Raw genomic sequence first — 20,583 nt, forward strand, 5'->3', positions numbered from 1 at the left:
AATTAACTTATAGCAATTTTTCACCATCTAAGTTTTTTAAAAGGATGATTGTGTAATGAGGGGTGGGTGTTTAGTATTTTGGGGAAACACGTAACTACTATTTCCTTATCAAGGTCATTAAATGACATAAAGCAGAACTTTCTTAAATTTGCTGTGTATACAACATAGGCAATTAATTATAAATTTTAAAATTTACTGTTAAAAGAAAAAAGGATGATTTTATCAATGCTTTACTATCCTAAGAAGACGTGAAAGAATCTAAACACAAAATGAATATAGTATCTTCATTCAATTGTAGGAAATAACTTTGCTTCGCATTGAACAGAACAGAATTGTTCTCCAAAAGCATCTCTAATGTAAATATAGGTCTTTGGAGTCTCATCAAAAACAAAGTTTGTTTAAGGATATAGAAACTTTCTAGGTTAAACTGAAGGCCAGAAATGCCTGGCTGTCTTTGGGAGGTTAAATCACAGCTCCTCCAGTCTCACTTCGTTTTGTATTTAAACAGCTGTGACTATTTACATGAGGCATAATTGTATTAAAGAATATTGAAATTTTTAACAGGAAAGAAGTAGCTTCCATGGTCAGTGACCAGGCTGAGTGATGCATAGATAGGGAAGTTACAAGACAGGCATCCAACCTGGCTGTATGACTTGGAGAAACTACTCTGTGTTGATGAGCTCCAAACTGAATTCTCACCTTCCCTACAAGGCAGGAGAAGCCCAGCCTCTGCCCAAGGTCAGCCGAGTGAGGGGTGCCAGGTCATTCCTGGTATTGCCTTTAGATCATACAGACAAAATGTACCCCCCCTCCCCAAATTCACATGTTAAATCCTAACACCCAGTGGGATGGTATTTGGAGGTGAGGCCTTTGAGAGGTGATTAGGTCATAAGGGTGGAGCCCTCATGAACAGGGTTAGTGCCCCAAAGAGCTCCTTCCCTCCTGCTGCCTGGTCCTCACAAAAGGCAAAAGAACAGCCATCAGTGACCTAGGAGGTGGGTTCTCACCAGACACTAAAGGTGTCAGCATCTTGACCTTGGACTTCCCAGCCTCTAGATGGCAGAAGTGACACAACTTGTTTGCAGCATCACCATTTCCTGAGATGCTGCAGCTGCCAAAGCAGAACCTAACTCCCTAAACACGTCTTATCTGCAGTATAATTAGAACTGTGTGCCTTCTTTTCTGTAAAATTTAAGAACTAGATAATATATGGTAAAATTATTAAGCCTTCCTGGGCAGAATTAGAAACAAGAGATGTGTTAGGTCATTACTGGATAATCTGTAAGTAAATTTTTAAGTATGGCTCAAAATAAAATATGTAAATACTTGAAGACATCTCAAAGGTACCTTGAAGCCGATAGCAGCTAACAGGTCTTAGACTATAAACTCAGGTGGAAAACAATAAAAACTTTCACAATAAACATCTTCACTTCATGCTTTTATTTTGCCCAACTGAATTCTCCTCTAAGACTTATGCTTCAAGCAAACTCCTGGAGACCAACTCCTCCTTCTTCCCATGACAAAGGCACTTAGGAGTCTTTGAATGGATTGTAAATAGTGAATAATTTTAGTGGTGTTAGAGATCAGTGGCTGGTTATAAGAAAACAGACTTAAGGAGCAGAACTGTCAAAATGGCATTGGGATTTGTCTCCTTGGGTGGCAGCCTGCAGTGTGGCAGCAGTGACTTGGAAATAGGAACAGTGGGGCGCTTCCTCCAACAGATTTACCTTTCAAAAGACAGGAAGGGATGGAAGCAACAGCAGCAGGTAACTGAAGAAAGTTCCCAGTGTGAGGGTACCTCTGACAGTGTTAAAGATGAAACTCCTTGGGATGCACAACCAGAACACGCAAAACTATGAAAACTGGTAACAGCAGCCCACAGCCAAAATGATCAGGTATTTGCTGGGACCCTGACTCTGCTTGAGGTATTAACTGTCTTCTGATGGAAGACAAGCCTATCTGCTCCAATATACTCCCAGGGCGTAAGCAGATAGACCTTGTTAAGAAAAATGGGCACCAAACAATGACATTTTCAGAGAACTGATAATGCTCACTATCTAAGATTAGCAGCACTCTCAAGTAGAATACAAAAATATGGAAAGACTCAGCCATCTCCTAGGGTGACATGTGAGATTCAGAGAAGCATGAGTCATATTTGTTCAAATTGTTGGGCACTTGAGGATTGTAAAATCTGTCAAATTTGAGGGGGTCTGTGTTTTGAAATTCTGGCTGGATATATGTTGGTTAAGCGTGTGACAATGGAAACTGGGTAGGAACTGAAAAGTGTCAGGTCTCTTGACTTCTCTGTTCATGTAAAATCATGTAGGTTCAAAATAATTCCTCTGGGTATAAAAAGTAAGGTTAATTGACAGGGTAGAACTAGGTTATTCTGGGCACATCATGTAAGTATCTGAAGAGGAATTTAGACAAATTGAGGAGATGAGTTGGTGCTGGGTCTGGAGAAGAAAAGGAAATCTGGTTAAGAGAAAATAAGAGCAGGAGATGTATACTCGCCTTCACTCCCTCCCATTATTTATTGTTTACCATCAGGCTCTCCCTGGAGGATTTATTTAAACCATAAACATTTATTGAGTTTCAACTACTTGCTCAGCTCTCGGACAAGGTCTGCGCTAAACTGGGTTTATAATGATGACGTGATCCTTGACCTATTGGACCTCCTAGTTTAGTGAGAGAAAAAAGACCTGTACAAAACTAATTGTGCTTTACTAATTGCAAGCAGCATGGGAGGCATCTGAGAGAGAGGATATTACTTTTATTGGACAGAGAGAAACTTGTCAAGAAATTCTTCAAATAAGAATTGATGCTAGAGCTTTATCACTGAAAATTAGGAGTCCACCCAAAGGATTTATGCAAAGGGGAGTATTCTAGAAATAACAATATATACAAAGGATAGAAGAATGGAAGGATTCCTCTAGTACATTCCTAGTACATTTCAGTAATACAAAGTTATTTGCTCCAATTACAATATAAGGTTTGTGGGGGTGAGGAGTGGAGGATGGGATGAGAGAGTCATGAAGAACTGGGTGTATCATGCTAAGAAGCCGGAGCTTTTTCCTGCAGGTGATGGAGAGACAATGAAGGCTTTCATGCAGGAGAATGACATGATCAGACTCTGAGATATGTGACAGTGAAAGGATAGCTCCTGGCAACAAAGACTAGGCTCCAAAAGCAGGAGAAAGTATTTCCGGTGGTCCCACAGCTGGGCAAGCCAGCTCCAGGTGTTTTGTTTTGTTTTGTTTTTCTATATGCATGCTCACAATAATCAATGGTACATATATTTTCATAGCTTTTTTAAAAAGAAAGAATAAAGTATGAGAAAGTGGGCTCTGACAAGAATTCTTTGAAAGTTAAAAAAGATGTTCTTTAAAGATTTGTAAAGGCTTTTACTAATGATACTCACTTGAGTAACAAATGTTTTATCAGTATACTGGGTCATAATCATATGCTTTATTTGTAGCCTTTAAAGTCTCATTTGATCATATAGTAGGCTAAAAACAAGAGAAAACAAAAGAAGTCAGAAAAAAAAATTGTGTTTGAAAGAGGCACAAGCTGGAGAAAGGGTTAGTAAGCTGAAATCTCATGTTGAGAGCTTAGTGCATAAGCGGGAATAAATGTGCTAAAAAAATCTCCCTCATCTCCTCAGTTTTCCCCTTTAATTTCAAAAGGTGGTCCTTTAGTTTCCCCTAATTTTCTCACTAAAAGTCTTGGTTAAAGGGCTTCTTATTGAAAATAATACTTTAGTGATAGCTCACATTACAAAAATTTACTTCTCTTTCTACAAGAAATAGAACATGCTGTCAGAATTTTGGTCCCTCTTTTTGGAAGCACCTTAAAAATAGATAATCAATGAAACTGGTAAGGTTTTTGTCTTGTTCAACTATTTCCAGAGGAATAAAATGCCCAAGATATATCCTAAATATTGAATATGTGTAGGCAAAGATAAGGAATCGGTACAGGCAATTTACTGGAAATACTTCTCTCTCTTTCCCTCAGTTTGTGAAAACCAAAAAAAGAGCCTGGCTTCTAAACTTTCATTTAGGTTTTTATGCCCCCTAGTGGATATGTGGTATTTCTGCAGCTGTAAAATAATGCTGTGATTTTTACAGCATTTCCTTTGTGCAGTGTGTTAAAATTGCTTACACTGACAACTGATATGCCCTTAAATAATCAAATTATAAATTTTGAACATTATTTTGAACACTCCACTTGTGATAATTCAATAAAAGCTCCAAAAACTTTCAGTAAAATGCCTATGAAGACTGAGACTATCATGGAGTTCCCTGACCCATCTGAATTTTATCCATGAGTTCCTTAAGAATCCATGGACTCCTGGCTAGGAACCTCAGTAAAGGGAGTGTGGAGTTCCTCTAGCTGACCCCTTCACTTAGTCTGCTAAGATTATTAATGTTGTAAACAGTAGAAAAAGAAAAAAGAAAAATACGCTTTTTAAAAATAGCTCAAAATTTTGGCTTCAATTTAAGAAACAAGAGAGTACACAGATTACTTGAAATAACTATATATGTTAGATAATCCAAAAAAATGTCAAACTTTCAACACAGCTAGGATAGTATAGTGATTGATCCTACAGGAAGAGAGGTGGAAACAAAATCAAGGCAGCTCTTTTTAGGCAAACATTGATTTTAACATATCAAAGAGAAATCTGTCTATTGTCAAAGTAATACCAGGACCCCTCTGGCAAACAAGTTCTGTACCATAAGCAGGTGTTATATAGTAACACTTTTTTTTAAAGCTGTTTACTATTTGCAAACACTGCAGCTACCATAAAAATTATCCATCAAACTGTGATCCTTCTAGAATAATAAGTTGATGGCAGAAAAATTCATGAATAACATAGCTACTGAGACCCTAAGGGGTTGAATTATTAGTTGAGAAGTGATCCAGCTTCCAGGTCAGAAGAAATTATTTCTCAGTCTACTCTGAAGAGCAGTCAGATCTAGGAGAAAAATTCAGACACAAAATCAGTAATTACAACACACATACACACATATGTACATACACAGACACACGTATGGGCATACACACACATCCGCTAACTGCTTTCACCAGGATGTTGTTATACATATTACTTATATTCCTCTAATTATTTTGTTACACATCTTAATCCATATGGGGTATTATAACAAAATATCACAGATTAGGTAGTTTATAAGCAACAGATAGTTTTTCTCAAGAGTTCTGGAAACTGAGAAATCCAAGATTATGGTGCCAGCAGATTCTTTGTGATGCTCAGTGAGCTCCATTTCCTGGTTCACAGACAGCCCTTCTTTCTGTATCGTCACAAATCGGTTGGACTAGGGAGCTTTGTGGGATCTCTTTTTATACAAGTATGAAGCCCGTTCATGAGAGCCTTACCCTCATGACCTAATTATCTCTCAAATGCCCCCCTCCTAACACCATCACAGGGGGCATTAGGATGTCAACTTATGAATTGTGTGTGGGGATAAGGAGGCATTCAAATATATCAATCGTAGCAGGTATCTATTTTTCAGATGCTTCCCTGATAGCTCACTGGTAAAAAATCTGCCTGCCAGTGCAGGAAATACAGTCAGTAAGATTCCCTGGAAAAGGAAATGGCAGCCCACTCCAATATTTTTACCAGAGAAATCCCAGGGACAGAGGAGCCTTGCGGGCTACAGTACATGGGGTTGCAAAAGAATTGGACATGACTTAGCAACTAAACATTTTTCAGATACTTGTATCCCCACATCCTGATTTATGTCTCATATGAAATTGTTAGGTGTTTTACTCTAACATAGTAAAATACAGTCTTTATTGAACTAGCACCTGCCCTATACAACATACAGGATGTTCTGGACTTCAGTGCAGCTGCACAGAGTCCATTCACTCTGTCTCTGATAACTAGCAATTTAAGACTTTTTCGTTATAAAAAAGAAAAAAGGAGAGTGGGTTTGAATTACAGTAAGCATCAAGGTTTATTTTCAAATCAGCATTTCCTTCCTGTTATATGAAGATCTGTTCTACCTTTATAATTATTCACAAAATTCCTGGGTTTTGTTTTCTTTCTTGTTATCCATGGGAAAGAGTTTCACAGATGGAAAGTCATGCCTTTGCTGGGGAGGTTTGCCTTATATAACATTTCTGCTTTATCCAATAAGCCTACATTTATACTCTCCAAATGAAAAGAGAAGAAAAAAATAGAAGCTATATGAATAGGACTAGGAAGCTAGCAGTATTGTGTTCGCACTGTGTAAAAAATATTCAAGGAAATTGTTCTCCATTTGAGATCTAAATGTATTTAGTCATCTGATTTCTGGAGAAATGCCAAAAATAGAAAGTTTGAGTAGATATTAGTAAAATTTGGTTTGCAATGTTTTATGCTTAAAAATTATGCACTTTCCCATCTATTTCAGTATTACTTGATAAATTGGAAAGATAAATGGACAAAGGATAGATGATATATTCATTTGATTATCTTAGTTAAAAAGATTTACCACTATTTGATTGTCTGTGTTAACAAGATTTACCACTTTTTTGGCATTGAGTGCATTCCAGAATTCAAGTACTTAGCATGAAAGTTTTGGATAATATTTGAGATTAAAATCTTCAAGAACCAATGACTGAAACTATTCTTGAGAAATTGGTCCTCCATTCAATATGATCTTTCACATATGGCAAAATATTTAATTTTAACCAAGTATTTTAGGGGGCAGTAAGTACATGTTTAGAATTAACATTTTATGTGAATAATACGCCTATATTGTACCTTTTAACTGATATAAGGAGGAAAGGGAGCAATAAACATAAAGTTTGGCGGATGCTCAGGGTGAAAAAGGAGCAGAAAGAGCCTACAGTGACTCTGTATGGTAAATGCAGGAGAAAGAAGGAAAAGTTAGAAGAAAGAGTGGAAAGCAGATGTATGGGGAAAGCTTCCCTTCCATTAACAAAGTTCAAGTCTGCTCATTTTTCATTGTGTAAAACTTATTGATAGTTTTTCTTTTATATGATGCTATTCTCTCCACTCTTTTCTTCTTTCTTACTTGACTTTAGAGGCCTCTTATAGTCTTTGAATCAGTTTTATTTACATATAGAAAAAAAATGTCTCTGTGGAAACAAAAACACATCTACGTAATCTTCTAATGTAACTGTTTTAGGAAAATGGATTTTTGAAGACTTGAGACCTAATATTAAAATCCGAAGAAGACAAGAAAGAATAGAATATATAATACCAGTGGGCTTAGCATAAATGTAAACATCAGGAGTTGGACAAAGTGAGATGTGTTTTTATATGATAAAAAATAAAATGCCAACCGTTATACAAGTTGCCTAGGATAAGAATAATCATTAAAAGATGGGCAGTATTGTAGGCAATATATAAACTTTAAAATGATCATTTAGCCACTATAAGTGTCACCTCTCATAAGGAAGCTTTCTCTGCTAAGCCTTTCTTCCACTGGATTTCAAAGAGATGACTCCTGGGGTCTGTAATGCTGTTTCGCTTCTTAGTAAGAGTTGGAATTCGAATACTCTAGTAGGAATAGGAATAGGAATAGGAACAAAAGAAAGCAGCTGGTTTTGCTAGCAAGCTGTTTCCCATCCCTATGAGATTCTATGCCCAATTACAAGTTTGCAGATAAAAATTACCTGTTTCAACTCTCAAGGTCATTCCCAAGCGAGCGTGCGTGCTAAGTCACTTCAGTCGTGTCCGACTCTTTGCGACCCTATGGACTGTAGCCCACCAGGCTCCTCTGACCATGGGAGTCTCCAGGCAAGAATACCAGAGTGGGCTACCATGCCCTCCTCCAGGGGCTCGTCCCAACCCAGGGATCAAATCCAGGTCTCTTAGGTCTCCTGCACTGGCAGATGGGTTCTTTACCAATAACACCACCTGGGAACCCCTTCCCAAGGGAGAAGAGAAACCAAACGGGCAATATAAGAATATATGCAAATCATACTGTGCCTTTTCCATAATCTCCAACATAGTCAAGCTAATGAAATGTGCTTTGGATATTAAAAATATCAACAGCAGTTTAATTGTAAAAAGGAGAGAGGGGTAGGGAGTAGAACAGACAGAAAAGTACATTTAGTGCCAAAGGGTGTGTGGAAGGAGGCAGCCGATGTTCCTTTGGGATTACCCAAGCCTTGTGCTGCCCTTACACACATAATCACAAGGCTGCTTGGTCTGAATATCCTGCCCCTTCTGCTTCCTTGTGCTTTCACCATCTTCCATGGCCTTTAGGATCATCCTAATTTTCTTTGTTTTTATTGATTTTTGGTCCCACTGGGTCTTCGCTGCTGCTCATGGGTTTTCTCTGGTTGCGGCATCTGGGGGCTACTATTTGTTGTGGTGCATGCACTCCTCATTGTGGTGGCTTCTCTGGGAGCACGGGCTGTAAAGCCCTGTTGGGCTCAGTAGTTGAGCACATGAGCTTAGTTGTCCCTGAGCATATGGAATCTTCCCAGACCAGGGATTGAACCCATGTCCCCTGCATTGCCAAGCAGGTTCTTAACCACTGGACCACCAGGGAAGTTCCATCCTAATTTTCTATTATGTGGGAAAGATCTGTCTTTCCACCCAGGAGTAAAACATTGAGAGGTGTTCCCACCGATGAAGATTTTGTTCTCTCTGCCTCTTCCCACATAATCATAGCACACTGGCCAGTCATCTCAAGCATTCACTCATGCTTTCTTGACTATAAAGTAAATTTGGATTTAAAAACAAATATGACAAAGGTAAATAATAGATATACCTATATTTGATGCAGATTAGCAGAGCTTTATGGCATTAAACCACCCCTTTTGTGTCTATTACCTCTTTTCCCTTATGCATCCTTCTAGGTGGGAATTTTTTGCTAACTTTTAGCAAGCTGGCTCATACCGTTACTTTTCCCCCTTTTGTTACAGTACAAACAAGATATTTCATTTTACCCTTCTTTTCCCTCTGAGTAGTAAGTTCTCTTTCTGCTTTATCTATTCAAATTATAATCTCTATTTATATTCAGAAAGGATTTGCAGGGGTCATTTTTCTAGTTGAATCCCAGGCACCTCATCAAAAATTTCTTTCCCATGGAAACCTACTTTATCAATTGGCCCAGCATCTCTTTGACTGAATCCCATAGAATCTATTTTCTCCCTTCTTTTAGGTGCAGCCTTTCTGACAGCATGATGACCCCCACCTCTCTCACCACCATCAGCTGCCAACTGAGTTTACTAACCTCCGCTCTTCTTAACATCTTACTTAGCTTTGGGTTCAGTCAGCCCTTTATTTTTTCTAATAATCACAAGTATGCCGGCTTTGCCTACAGGATGATATAATGAGCCTACAATTTTAAAAGCTAGTTAAGAAATAGTAATTTTAAAAAATCTCAGAGAGGCAGGAAAAAGTATATGATGGATTCATTTAGTTATTTTACTTATATTTTTAAAGGTTTACTTTAATTACATGGACTTAATCTGTATCTTCTCTGGCTATAACAAATAGTTGGGTTTTTATTTACTTTCTCTTCTGAGAGACTTTTGAGATCTTAATTGCTAAACATTAAAATCAAATCTCTGTTTTGAAAAGCTGGTTTTATGTATGCACATACATATGAAGGGGATGTGTGTTAAAGACTTCTTCAGAGCCCACGCATAGTCAGTGTAAAAGGAAAGAAGATATTTATAAACCATGGGTGGGTACTCAATGTGATCTGTGGCAAACATGGTATAAAAAGTTGATCTTCCACTGATATATCTTTATGGCAAGAAAGACCCCAAGCCTTTTATGCTCACCATCTAAATTCATTTAGTTTTGATTGTTTCCTCACTAACATAATTTTCATATTCTGATTTAGCTTCTCTGATGGACTATGGAAAGAGGTCCTGTTTACATGGATGCAGCCTGTTTCAAGTTCTTGGGCTGGGTTGTTGTTGTTGTTGTTTTTAATGTAAATCAATTTTGTCATTTTGATGCCAAAACCGGGTAGGAATTTCAGTTACAGTGAATTAGCTCAACTACTAATCAAATATGGACAAGAGTGAATCACTGGGCCTTCAAAGCCCAGAGCCTGGAATAGGGTCATCAAATGTGGTGCTGGTTAGTATAGCCTGTTGTCACTCTCAGCAGCCTGTTCCGAGCCAGCTCTGCAATTTCCATCTCCGAGTGTATATGTGTTAGTCGCTCAGTCATGTCCGACTCTTTGCAATCCATGGACTGTAGCCCCTCAGACTCCTCCATCCATGGAATTTTCAGGGAAGAATAATGGAATGGGTTGCCATTCCCTTCTCCAAGGTATCTTCCTGGCCAAAGGATTGAACCTAGGTCTCCTGCATTGCAGGCAGATTCTTTATCATCTGAGCTACCGTGCAGCTGCTGCTGCTGCTAAGTCGCTTCAGTCGTGTCCGACTCTGTGCGACCCCATAGATGGCAGCCCACCAGGCTCCCCCACCAAGCTCCTCCATCCATGGGATTTTCCAGGCAAGAGTACTGGAGTGGGGTGCCACTGCCCTCTCCGCTGAGCTACCATATTGACATATAAATGTCCAAAACACAGTGTTAATTAGAATGACGTGTCCTAGATCACTCTTCAAGTTAGAGTATCCCCAAGTACTCCCAAATTCCTTGAGTCTGGATTCCAATATCTGTGTCTTGTTTCTAAACTCAGTGCACTGAGCACCCCAAAGCCCTGAAGCGAGCAAGGAGTAGCTGGCACTTCAAAGGTGCAGCCGGGTAACTTCTGCAATGCTATAACAGATCTCCTTCTTGAAATAGAATGTTTCATGTCACTTATATCTCAATAAAACTGCATATATTAAATCGATAGGTTGTACACCTGAAACTAATATAGTGTTGCATATCACCTGAAAGTGAAGTCAAAGTCACTCAGTCGTGTCTGACTCTTTGCAAACCCATGGACTGTAGCCTGCCAGGCTCCTCCGGCCATGGGCTTTTCCAGGCAAGAATACTGGAGTGGGTTGCCATTTCCTTCTTCTAGGAGATTTTCCCAACCCAGGGTTTGGACCCGTGTCTCCCTCATTGCAGGCAGACTCTCTACCATCTGAGCCACCCGAGAATCCCTAATACCAGGCATATCACCTATATTTAAAACAATAAAAAAATAAAAAAAACCTCCTTGTCCCCTTCCCCAGCAATGAACTCTTAGAAAAACTCTACATCAATAAGGTAGTGGAAACATATTCGTTTAAGTAATATTTATGAAGAACTTTCTGTGTGCTAGTGAGATACAAAACAGAATAACTGCATTTCATCAAGGTTATATTCTCATGTCAGCAGAGTATGTGGGGAGCCAAGGGAATTGTTTCACATTAACAAATTAGAAAGTTTCATGTGTTAATAAGTCCTTTAAAGGTAATCAAATGGGAAGATGTTTTAGAGAAAGACTTGGGGGAAAGAATAATACTGCTATGGGGAACGTGGCCAGAAAATAACTTCTGGAAGGGAACATTTAAGTCCCAACCTGCATAATGATGATCTAGGGGCTGCCCATGTGATAGGAAGTCAGATGGCCAATGTGGCTGGAGGATGGGGAGCGGGATGGAAGACAGTGTGAAATACAGCCAGAAACTAACTGAAGGATGTAGGCCTTTGGAGACAAAAGTAGGAACCTGGGTTTATTCTAGTTCCAAGTTTACTAGAAGGTTTAAATAAAGTAGCAGCAGCCCAAATTCTGTTTTTAAAGCCATAACCCTGGCTGCTATGTTGGTGTGAATTGTAACTTGTAATGGGGCAGATGTAGAAAAGAGAATTCAAGTGAGAAGTGGTATCCCTGGCTCTGGCTGAGGAAAGAGACCCAAATGGAATATAATTTGGTTTGGTCAGAGTCACCAAGGCTAGCTGAGTAATGAGATACATGGACTGAGGATAGGGTGGTTTTTTCAGTGTTGATATGAGCAACTGGGTGGTTTGTGGTTCCATTTAACTAGAAATGGTAGATTGCAAAGGAACAGGTTTGAAGGAGCTAGAGGAATCTAGGGAAATAAGAGTTCCTTTTTGGCTAATTTAAGCCTTAATTGGCTCTTAAACATCTAGTGGTAGGAATCATCAGAGCAGAAACGACTGAGGAGATGAGTCTGATATTCAAGACAAACATCAGAGATATCAATGTAAATTAGTGTGTCAGTAGTATATAGACAACAAATATGATTCCAGGAAATCTTGGAATCTGCCTGCAATGCAGGAGATCCCAGGTCAATTCCTGGGTCAGGAAGATCCCCTAGAGAAGGGATAGGTTACCCACTCCAGTATTCTGGCCTGGAGAATTCCATGGACTGTATAGTCCACGGGGTCACAAAGAGTCAGACCCGACTGAGCAACTTTCACTTTCAAAGTACAGATAGTTCAAGCTATGGGATTGGATAAAATCACATAGGAAGAGGGTTAATACTGAGATGATAAGAGCCTGAGACTGACATTACCCTAAGATTTAGAAATCAGATAAGAGAAAAGGAGGGGCCAGAAAAGAAGATGGAAAAGCAGCAGCCAATGAGGTAGAAGGTCACTAAGGGAATTTGCTAACCCTGAAGATGATAGAAAGTATTTTAATGAAAGAGAAAACCCGTCAAACATAAATAAGAGACTAAGTAAGATAATCATGGAGAAATGGTCATTGGATTTCATAAATGAAGATTAGTGGCACCTTGGAGAGTTCAAGTTTTTAAGACACTATTATATCTGATGAAAGGAATGTGATGTACCACTTTTTCTATTTAAATTTCATAACCAGTCCAATGTAGAAAAAAAAATTAAGTAGAAAAGAGTGTTATCTAGACTATAACATTCAGCATGGAAATAGTGACTATAAATAAATGTAAAGAACAATGCCATGTAATGTAAAGGACAAATCGAATAGCTCTCATTACATCATCTGGCTTAAAATATTTTAAGCAGTTAAACTAAGTTTCTAATTTATTAGAAAGTAAAGCAATTTCTAAATGTTAGAATCCACTTCTGCAAGGTCAAAAGGTAATTTTTATATTGATATATTCATAATGTCTGGATTATTGAAGTCTTAAACCATGTATGTTTTAGCCATGAAGTAGAGATGCGTGCATGCCTGCTAAGTCGCTTCAGTCTTGTCCGCTTCTTTGTGGCCTGATGGACTGTAACCTGCCAGCCTCTGTCCATGGGATTTCCAGGCAAGCATACTGGAGTGGATTGCCATGTCCTCCTCCAGGGGATCTTCCTGCCCCAGGGATTGAACCCATGTCTCTTATGTCTCCTGCATTGGCAGGCGGGTTCTTTACCACTATTACCACCTAGGAAGCATGAAGTAGAGATAGATTGATCCAAAAAAATCATTTAACTGGAGGCTAAAAACTATGTGTAGAAGATGGAAATAACTTTCTGTGACTTAAAACAATTTTTTTTTCTCTTCCAAGGTATGGTGACATGGTACCGAAAACCATAGCAGGGAAGATTTTTGGTTCCATCTGTTCACTGAGCGGAGTCTTGGTCATCGCTCTACCTGTCCCAGTGATTGTATCCAACTTCAGTCGGATCTACCACCAGAATCAACGAGCAGACAAACGAAGAGCGCAGAAGGTGAGTATTCAGTTCTGTGCAACCATGATTTAGCATCTCCCACTCTGTAAAGTGAGCTTTAAAATCCCTTACTGGCTATTCAGTGTTCTGGTTTGGGTCGATAGTTGCATCAGTCAGCACAAGCTAAATTATACTACAATAAAAAAGAACCTTAATATCTTAGTGACTTAAAAACAAGGAGTATGTCTTAATCATGCTACAGATTACTCTAGTGATAGAAACTCCATCTTAACAATGTACGTCTGCAGTCATGCAAGCAGAGGTAAAAGGACATGAGGAATCACAGCCTGACTCCTAAAACTTCCTGTTGAAAGTGGGCCAAGTCACTTCCATCTCTATTGCATTAACCCAAGTAAGTCGCATAGTCATGTGTAACTTTAGAACTGGCAGAACAAGATAATCCTACTATGCAACCACAGACAAGAAGAAAGAAATATTTGGGGAATAGCACTAATGACAATAGTAAAATCAATGATAGATTCTTGGCAAATTTTGTTAGAATCAGATTTGTAGATCTGATTCATTTAGCCTCTGTCCATCAGAGTTGGTTCCAGTAGATTGGGGGTATTAAAGGGCACCAAAATATGTCTCAGATGTCCAGCATAGTTGACACAGGAAGTAGGAGAAATCTGATCATTAGTAGCTGAGTTTTATTTTTGGCCCAGCACTTTACTGTTTCTCTGAACTTCACATCAATGACCTCATCCATCTCAGAGGAAACAGGTTGCATATGCTTCTGTGAAATGGAGAAAACAACACCTACCTCACAATAAGATTAAGATTATATCAAAATGTATATAAATCTATATAAGCACAATATAATGCTATTTATTGGTGGCTTCCTATGTGCGAGGTATTGGCTAGATGTTTTAAAAATCATGTAGTCTTCATAACAAGTCTAGGAGTTACTTACTATCACTCTTCGTACTCATAGATGACAGTTCTAAACTACCCAAAATTTGAGAAATTCCAAGATTACATACCTAACAAATTGGAAATCTCTCATTCAATCCAAGGCACCTGACTCCCAGGTTCATACTCTTAAACACTATAATAGATGTCTCCCAAAAAAGTTAACTAAAGGTTAGTACATATCCTCTCCCCATTCTTTGTTAAAATAATCACCTTGAGAGTCAGAGCCCTTGTTGCTTAGAAATAATTATGGAATCTTTTATAGTTTCCTTAAGGCTATGGAGCTAGATTTCCAGGATTCTTCATGGATATTGTATCATGTCCTTTAAGAATAGACTTGTTTTTTTTTTTAATTATCCATAAACTGTAACTAAAGTGGATGCACAATCTAGATAGTGTGGTGTAACTATAAAATATCATGAGAGATTCTCATGCAGTTCATAACTGGCTTTGTAGGTAATTCTAGAACAAGGTTTTAAACATGTTTTTAAACAGTGTTGATGCCTTTAGTAAAATAAAAAGTATACTTTATACTTCATACAGTATAAAGTATTGTTGTTGTTTAGTCACTAAGTCATGTCTGCCTCTTGCAACACCATGGACTGTAGCCTGCCAGCCTTTTCTGTCCATGGCATTTCTCTGAAAAGAATACTGGAGTGGGTTGCCATTTCCTTCTCCAGGGAGTCATCCTGACCCCACAGAATGGAACCTGTGTCTCCTGCATTGTCAGGTGGATTCTTTACCACTGAGCCACCAGGGAAGCCCCATATAAAGTATAAAAATCTCATATAAAGTAACTCTTTGGAAAGTTCAAGTTAATCAGTGTGGCCACACAGCATGTTGTCCGGAGAATTTGTTTGTATCCATTGTCAGAGATCTGCTTTCTTTAGCAAGAATCACTCTTTCTGCCTTGTACTTTCTTCCTTTACAGAATCCCCCATTTTTTGGACAAGTATCTAGCCTTTAGTTATTGTAGAGAATGATGATAAATAAAATTGGTAATCCAATAAACAAGGAGGAGTAGAAAAAGGCACCCTCTTGGGCAATTGTAGTCTCCTGTGAGGCACACTGTTCACAAGCAGAGATGGAGAAATTTTGTCCACAATCAGCCTCCATTATGCCTTGTCACATACCACAGCTTTGTCTCTGCCCACACACTACAATCCCTCTACTGGACACACAAGTCATTGTTTAAAATAACAGAAGTCTGGGCTTCCCTGGTGGTTCAGTGGTAAAGAGTCCTCCTGCCAACGCAGGAAGATCCCACATGCTATGGAGCAACTAAGTCCGTGCGCCACAACTGCTGAGCCTATGCTCTAGAGCCCAGGAGCGGCGACTGTTGAAGCCGGGGTGTCTCAGAGCCTGCGCTCAGCAACAAGAGAAGCCACCACAATGAGAAGCCCCAGAATTGCAACCAGAGAGTAGCCCCCACTCTCCGCAACTATAGAAAAGCCCACGTGCAGCAACAAAGACCCCCGAACAGCTAAAAATAAATGAATAAATAAAAATTATTTAAAAACAATAACAGAAATCCAGCAAAAGCTTAGCTCTCCAGCGTCCATCCATCTCCCTTCTAGAAATTTCTTCTTTAGTATGAGCCATCTGTCATTCATCTTCTGAACACCAAAAAAAGAGCTACCTGCATGAAAACTGTAGGAAATACAAATCTGATTTTCAAATAAACCAACGTTCAAAATATATGTATTTTTTTAACTTTGTCATCTGCAACCAGCAAATCGATAAAGAAGATCTTAGAATGTTTTGAAAAGCTTTTCTATCTAAATAAATTTTAAATGTATAATTAAATATGGTATTTAAAAAGAACACTAAATTGAAAAGTATGTTTTATGAATTTTTTATCTTTGAAGTTTCTCTATATTCTAAGTTTTGGCCATAATGAGTGAATTTTACATACTGTAACTACTAGAATAATTGGCTTAATAAAGTCAAATATAATAACTTGAAGTGACAAGTTCAGTAAATAGTGTGTGACCAATAAACTGAACATAGTTATTTAAGAAAGAAAGATGAATATGGAACTAAATAAATCACCAAGGGATATTTTCCATTTTCCTTCCCAAGAAATGTCTTAAAAAATAATAAACATTTATTAAGCTAAAATAATTTAGATTTATCTGAAACTGGGTGATTTGACAAATATCAAAGTTATACAGAAATAACCAGCTAAAGTCAGTCAAGTAAGATGTCCATTCAGTAAAAAGTAGCAGTCAAGCTGAATAATAAATAATATAACAAAATGTTTTTGAGGCCAAAATTTTTATACATAATCCCACTGCCAGCACCAAGCTCAAGCAAAAACTTATACAAAATAAAAATAGGCATACAAACAATACTGTACTCAAAGTTTTAACCACTTTGTGGAGGGTTTAAGTAAAAAATGAGAATCTTGCTTACCTGCACTTGCCCTTTTCAATTATAATAACAAAAGTTCAGTATCTCAAGAGAAATCCTCTTCTACACACACACACACACCAGGATAGAATGACAAAATATGAAGGGACACTTAATCTCTTTTCTTACTCTCTTCAGATTTCTGAATCTTACTGTCCCAAGTCCTGCATTCTCAGTGAAACCTTCCCTTAGGAGTCATTTCTCTCTTTCTCCCTAATCTTATGTCATTTGCTATCTCTAGTCTCCATTTGACAATTCTGTTTGATTCTATTTTTTTAATTAAATTATTGTTTATTGATGGATAATTGCTTTACAAAATTTTGATTGTTTTCTGTCAATCCTCAACATGAATCAGCCATAGGTATACACATATCCCCTCCCATTTGAACTTCTCTCCCATCTTCCTCCCCATCCTGCCCCTCTAGGCTGATACAGAGCCCCTGTTTGAGTTTCCTTAGCCAAACAGCAAATTCCTTTTGGCTATCTATTTTACATATGGCAGTATAAGTTTCCATGTTACTCTTTCCATACATCTCACTTTATTTTTGACTTTTATCTTTTCATGAATAGTATCTTCCTAGCCAAAGTTTAATATGTCTTGAGAGCAGGTATCATGTCTTGCATTGTGATGTCTTATACTTATTTCCATTTATCAATCTACTATTTCTGGTCTTCTGGTTGAAGGCTAGCATTCAACAGACATTTAGCATTGTGCTCCACAAGACCGAGTAAACCAATTAACTTGTAGTATTGCATGTAGTAAATCAAAAGAAAAGTTGTGAATGAAACTGGTTCTTTTTCTAATACAGTACCTGACTTAGCAAAATGGCCATTCTGTCACTAAAACTCAACTATTTCTCTTTCCCTCAACTTAGAACTACTTCTGCAGAAGTGGTTTCTGTAACATGTAGGTTTTCTATTATGGAAAATATGTTATTTTCCTTTGTCGAGGGTATCTTTGAGTGGTGTGCATGTCTCATTTATGAAAGAAAGTAATACTTCCTAATACTGAGGCTAAATGCTTGGAGAATGACATAGGTGAGACTAGTAACTATGATATAGGTAATATAATTACATGCAGTGGTTGCAAAAGAAAGGGTTGGGGAGAGGAAGGTCAAGGGACGAAGGGAAGCAAAAAAGGCATTGAACGTTCCAGGAAACCAGTGAGATTTTAGGATTGATGTTTCAACCATAACCCCTTTCTGGAAACCTAATGTATATTTCTATTACTTATTTCTGAATTATAACATCAATTCTAAATCATTCCCAAGTGTGCTTGTCACTTCCTGTTGTTTTATTGTCTGTCCTGAAATCCTGGCTGCACAGCACAGCTTTTCAAACTAAACATTTTCTACCTTCCAATTTCATTCTCAAGCATTGTCTCAGTATTTTGAGTCATTTAAACACTATCGTGCCAACAAACAGTGAAATTTGTCTAGTTTTCTCATCACTTATAAAATGATCTTTGTACAGAGTATTATTTTAACCTGGAATTGGCACACAGGAAGAAGAAATTCACAGAGGAAGAGAGAAGGGGTGAGGTTGAAGCCAGATGCTATCTTAACACTATTTTGAGAGCTTCGAACATTTCGGTGTTACTGTCAAATTCTGTGGGTGTTGGTAAAAAGGCACCTTGGTACCACTTTGGAGGGAAGTTTGGTAAAACCTAGCAAATGAAACACATGCATGCATACCCAGGAATATTTCTACTTCTCGAAATTACAGATCAGCTCATCATGATGTTCCAAAAAGGCAGCATTGCTGGTAGTAGCAAAAAAAAAAAAAAAAAGCCTTGAAAATTCACTGTGATTGGTTTGCTACCTAAAGGATGCTTCATTCCTGCAGCGGTATATTATACAATCATAAATAAATGAGGTGGCTCTATATGTGGAGATATGGGAGGAGTCCAACCTGTACTAAATGAAAACAGTTGTGTGCAGAAGGCTGTGTGGCAAATCATCCCAAATGAATAAAAATGTATGGGTGCATACTTATGAATATATATATATATTTTTTTTTTCTTTTTACTTTTATTTGCCTAGTATCTTTCTGATAAAAGTCTCTAGAAATTTTGCCAACAGTTTACTCTGAAGGACAGGAGTAGGTAAGCCCAGAGAGACTTTTGTTTTTCACATACTTTTGTAGTATCAAAATTTGTATCATACGGACATATTCATTTTCCATTTTAAAAATCTAGATCATTAAAATTGTTTTGTTAAGAAGAAGACTCCAGGATTAGAGACTGAGATAGTCTCCCTCTGGTTGTTTAGAAAAAGCAAAGGAGTCATTGTAGGGTAATTGTACAAGTTATTACCCAGGTCTTTCCAGTCGCTTCCTGAGTACACTTGCTAGACATGTTTCTTATGGACAGAACCGTCACCAAAATAGTGCTCCCCAGGAAGCAAAAAACAGACCCTTACCATGAAAGTCTGGGACATATATAGAACAGCAGATTTAAAGTAGAATGGACTATCAAAGTCCAACCAGTAAACAAAGATAAATTAGAGGACTTTTTTTTAAGAGAGCCCTTGTTGTTCGGTAAAGGGGCTTCATTGGCCAATCGAATAAAAATAATTGCAAAAACAAAATTTGAAAGTCAAGGATGCAGATTCAACTGAATAGTCTTTTTTTTTTTTTTTTAAAGAGGGACTGAAGGAAGGAAGGAGAGAGGGCGGGAGGAAGGTAAGAAACAGAGAGAAGAAGGGAGGGAAGGAGTGGGGAAGAGAGGAAGAAAGAGAAGAACAGCAGTAGGTTCCTGGAACTTAATTACTAAATTTAAAAAGAACATTAGTTTAAATGAAAAGAAGTTGGCAGCTAGTTTGCTGGGTCTTCATTTCACTAAGTTACTCAGATTGGGATAAGTGAAAATATAAGTAAGACTGCTATTTTTCTTGGTGCAATTAACCAGAAACAACACTAAAATAACTTGAAATTGAAGTACAAGTCCCTCAGTCATGTCAGACTCTTTGCAACCTCATGCACGGTCCATGGAACTCTCCAGGCCAGAATAGTGGGGTGGGTAGCCTTTCCCTTCTCCAGGAGATCTTCCCAACCAAGGGATAAAACCCGGGTCTCCCACATTGCGAGCAGATTCTTTTCCAGCTGAGCCACAAGGGAAGCCCAAGAATACTGGAGTGGGTATCCTGCCCCTTCTGTAGGGGAACTTCCCAAACCAGGGATTGAACCAGCGTCTCCTGCATTGCAAACGGATTCTTTACCAACTGAGCTATCAGGGAAGCCCTGAAATAACTTAATCTTACTGTAAAACCTTAATTACCTAAATTCTTACCTCTAAACTCCAAAATAAGTCATCAATCTCAGCGATAAATGTTAGCTAAAATCAAACACTCAAATATTGAAAGTTTATTTTTCAGTAGTTAATGTGAAAAGCTGCTATGCCTTTTTAAATATGTGTGCTGACAACAGGATTATATAAGTGTGCTATCAGTGTTTTAAGAAAACCAATCATAGATCTTAGGAGGACATTGTTTTTTTGCTCCTATAGAAAGCCAGACTGGCCAGGATCCGGGCAGCCAAAAGTGGAAGTGCAAATGCTTACATGCAGAGCAAACGGAACGGCTTACTCAGTAACCAACTGCAGGTATAGTCAAGAATTTCTCTTCTTTTAATGCTCAACTTATTGGTGCAATATTGATTTAGTTCTACTTAACCATGTAATTTTATTGTGAATAATTATGAAAATGGCTCTGAAACAACAA

General features: G+C 38.1%; 1 protein-coding gene across 1 annotated transcript in view; it reads left to right on the forward strand.

Moving 5' to 3' along the window:
- KCND2 (potassium voltage-gated channel subfamily D member 2) overlaps window positions 1-20,583 on the forward strand; it is a 564,371-nt gene that overhangs the window by 533,946 nt on the left and 9,842 nt on the right. Inside the window, exons 2-3 of the mRNA XM_069586906.1 lie at window positions 13,378-13,540; window positions 20,370-20,465. Coding sequence (XP_069443007.1) covers window positions 13,378-13,540; window positions 20,370-20,465 — 259 coding nt within the window. The remainder of the gene's footprint in view (window positions 1-13,377; window positions 13,541-20,369; window positions 20,466-20,583) is intronic.

This window comes from Ovis canadensis, chromosome 4 (genome assembly GCF_042477335.2).
Source record: "Ovis canadensis isolate MfBH-ARS-UI-01 breed Bighorn chromosome 4, ARS-UI_OviCan_v2, whole genome shotgun sequence".
NCBI classification, from domain to species: Eukaryota; Metazoa; Chordata; class Mammalia; order Artiodactyla; family Bovidae; genus Ovis; species Ovis canadensis.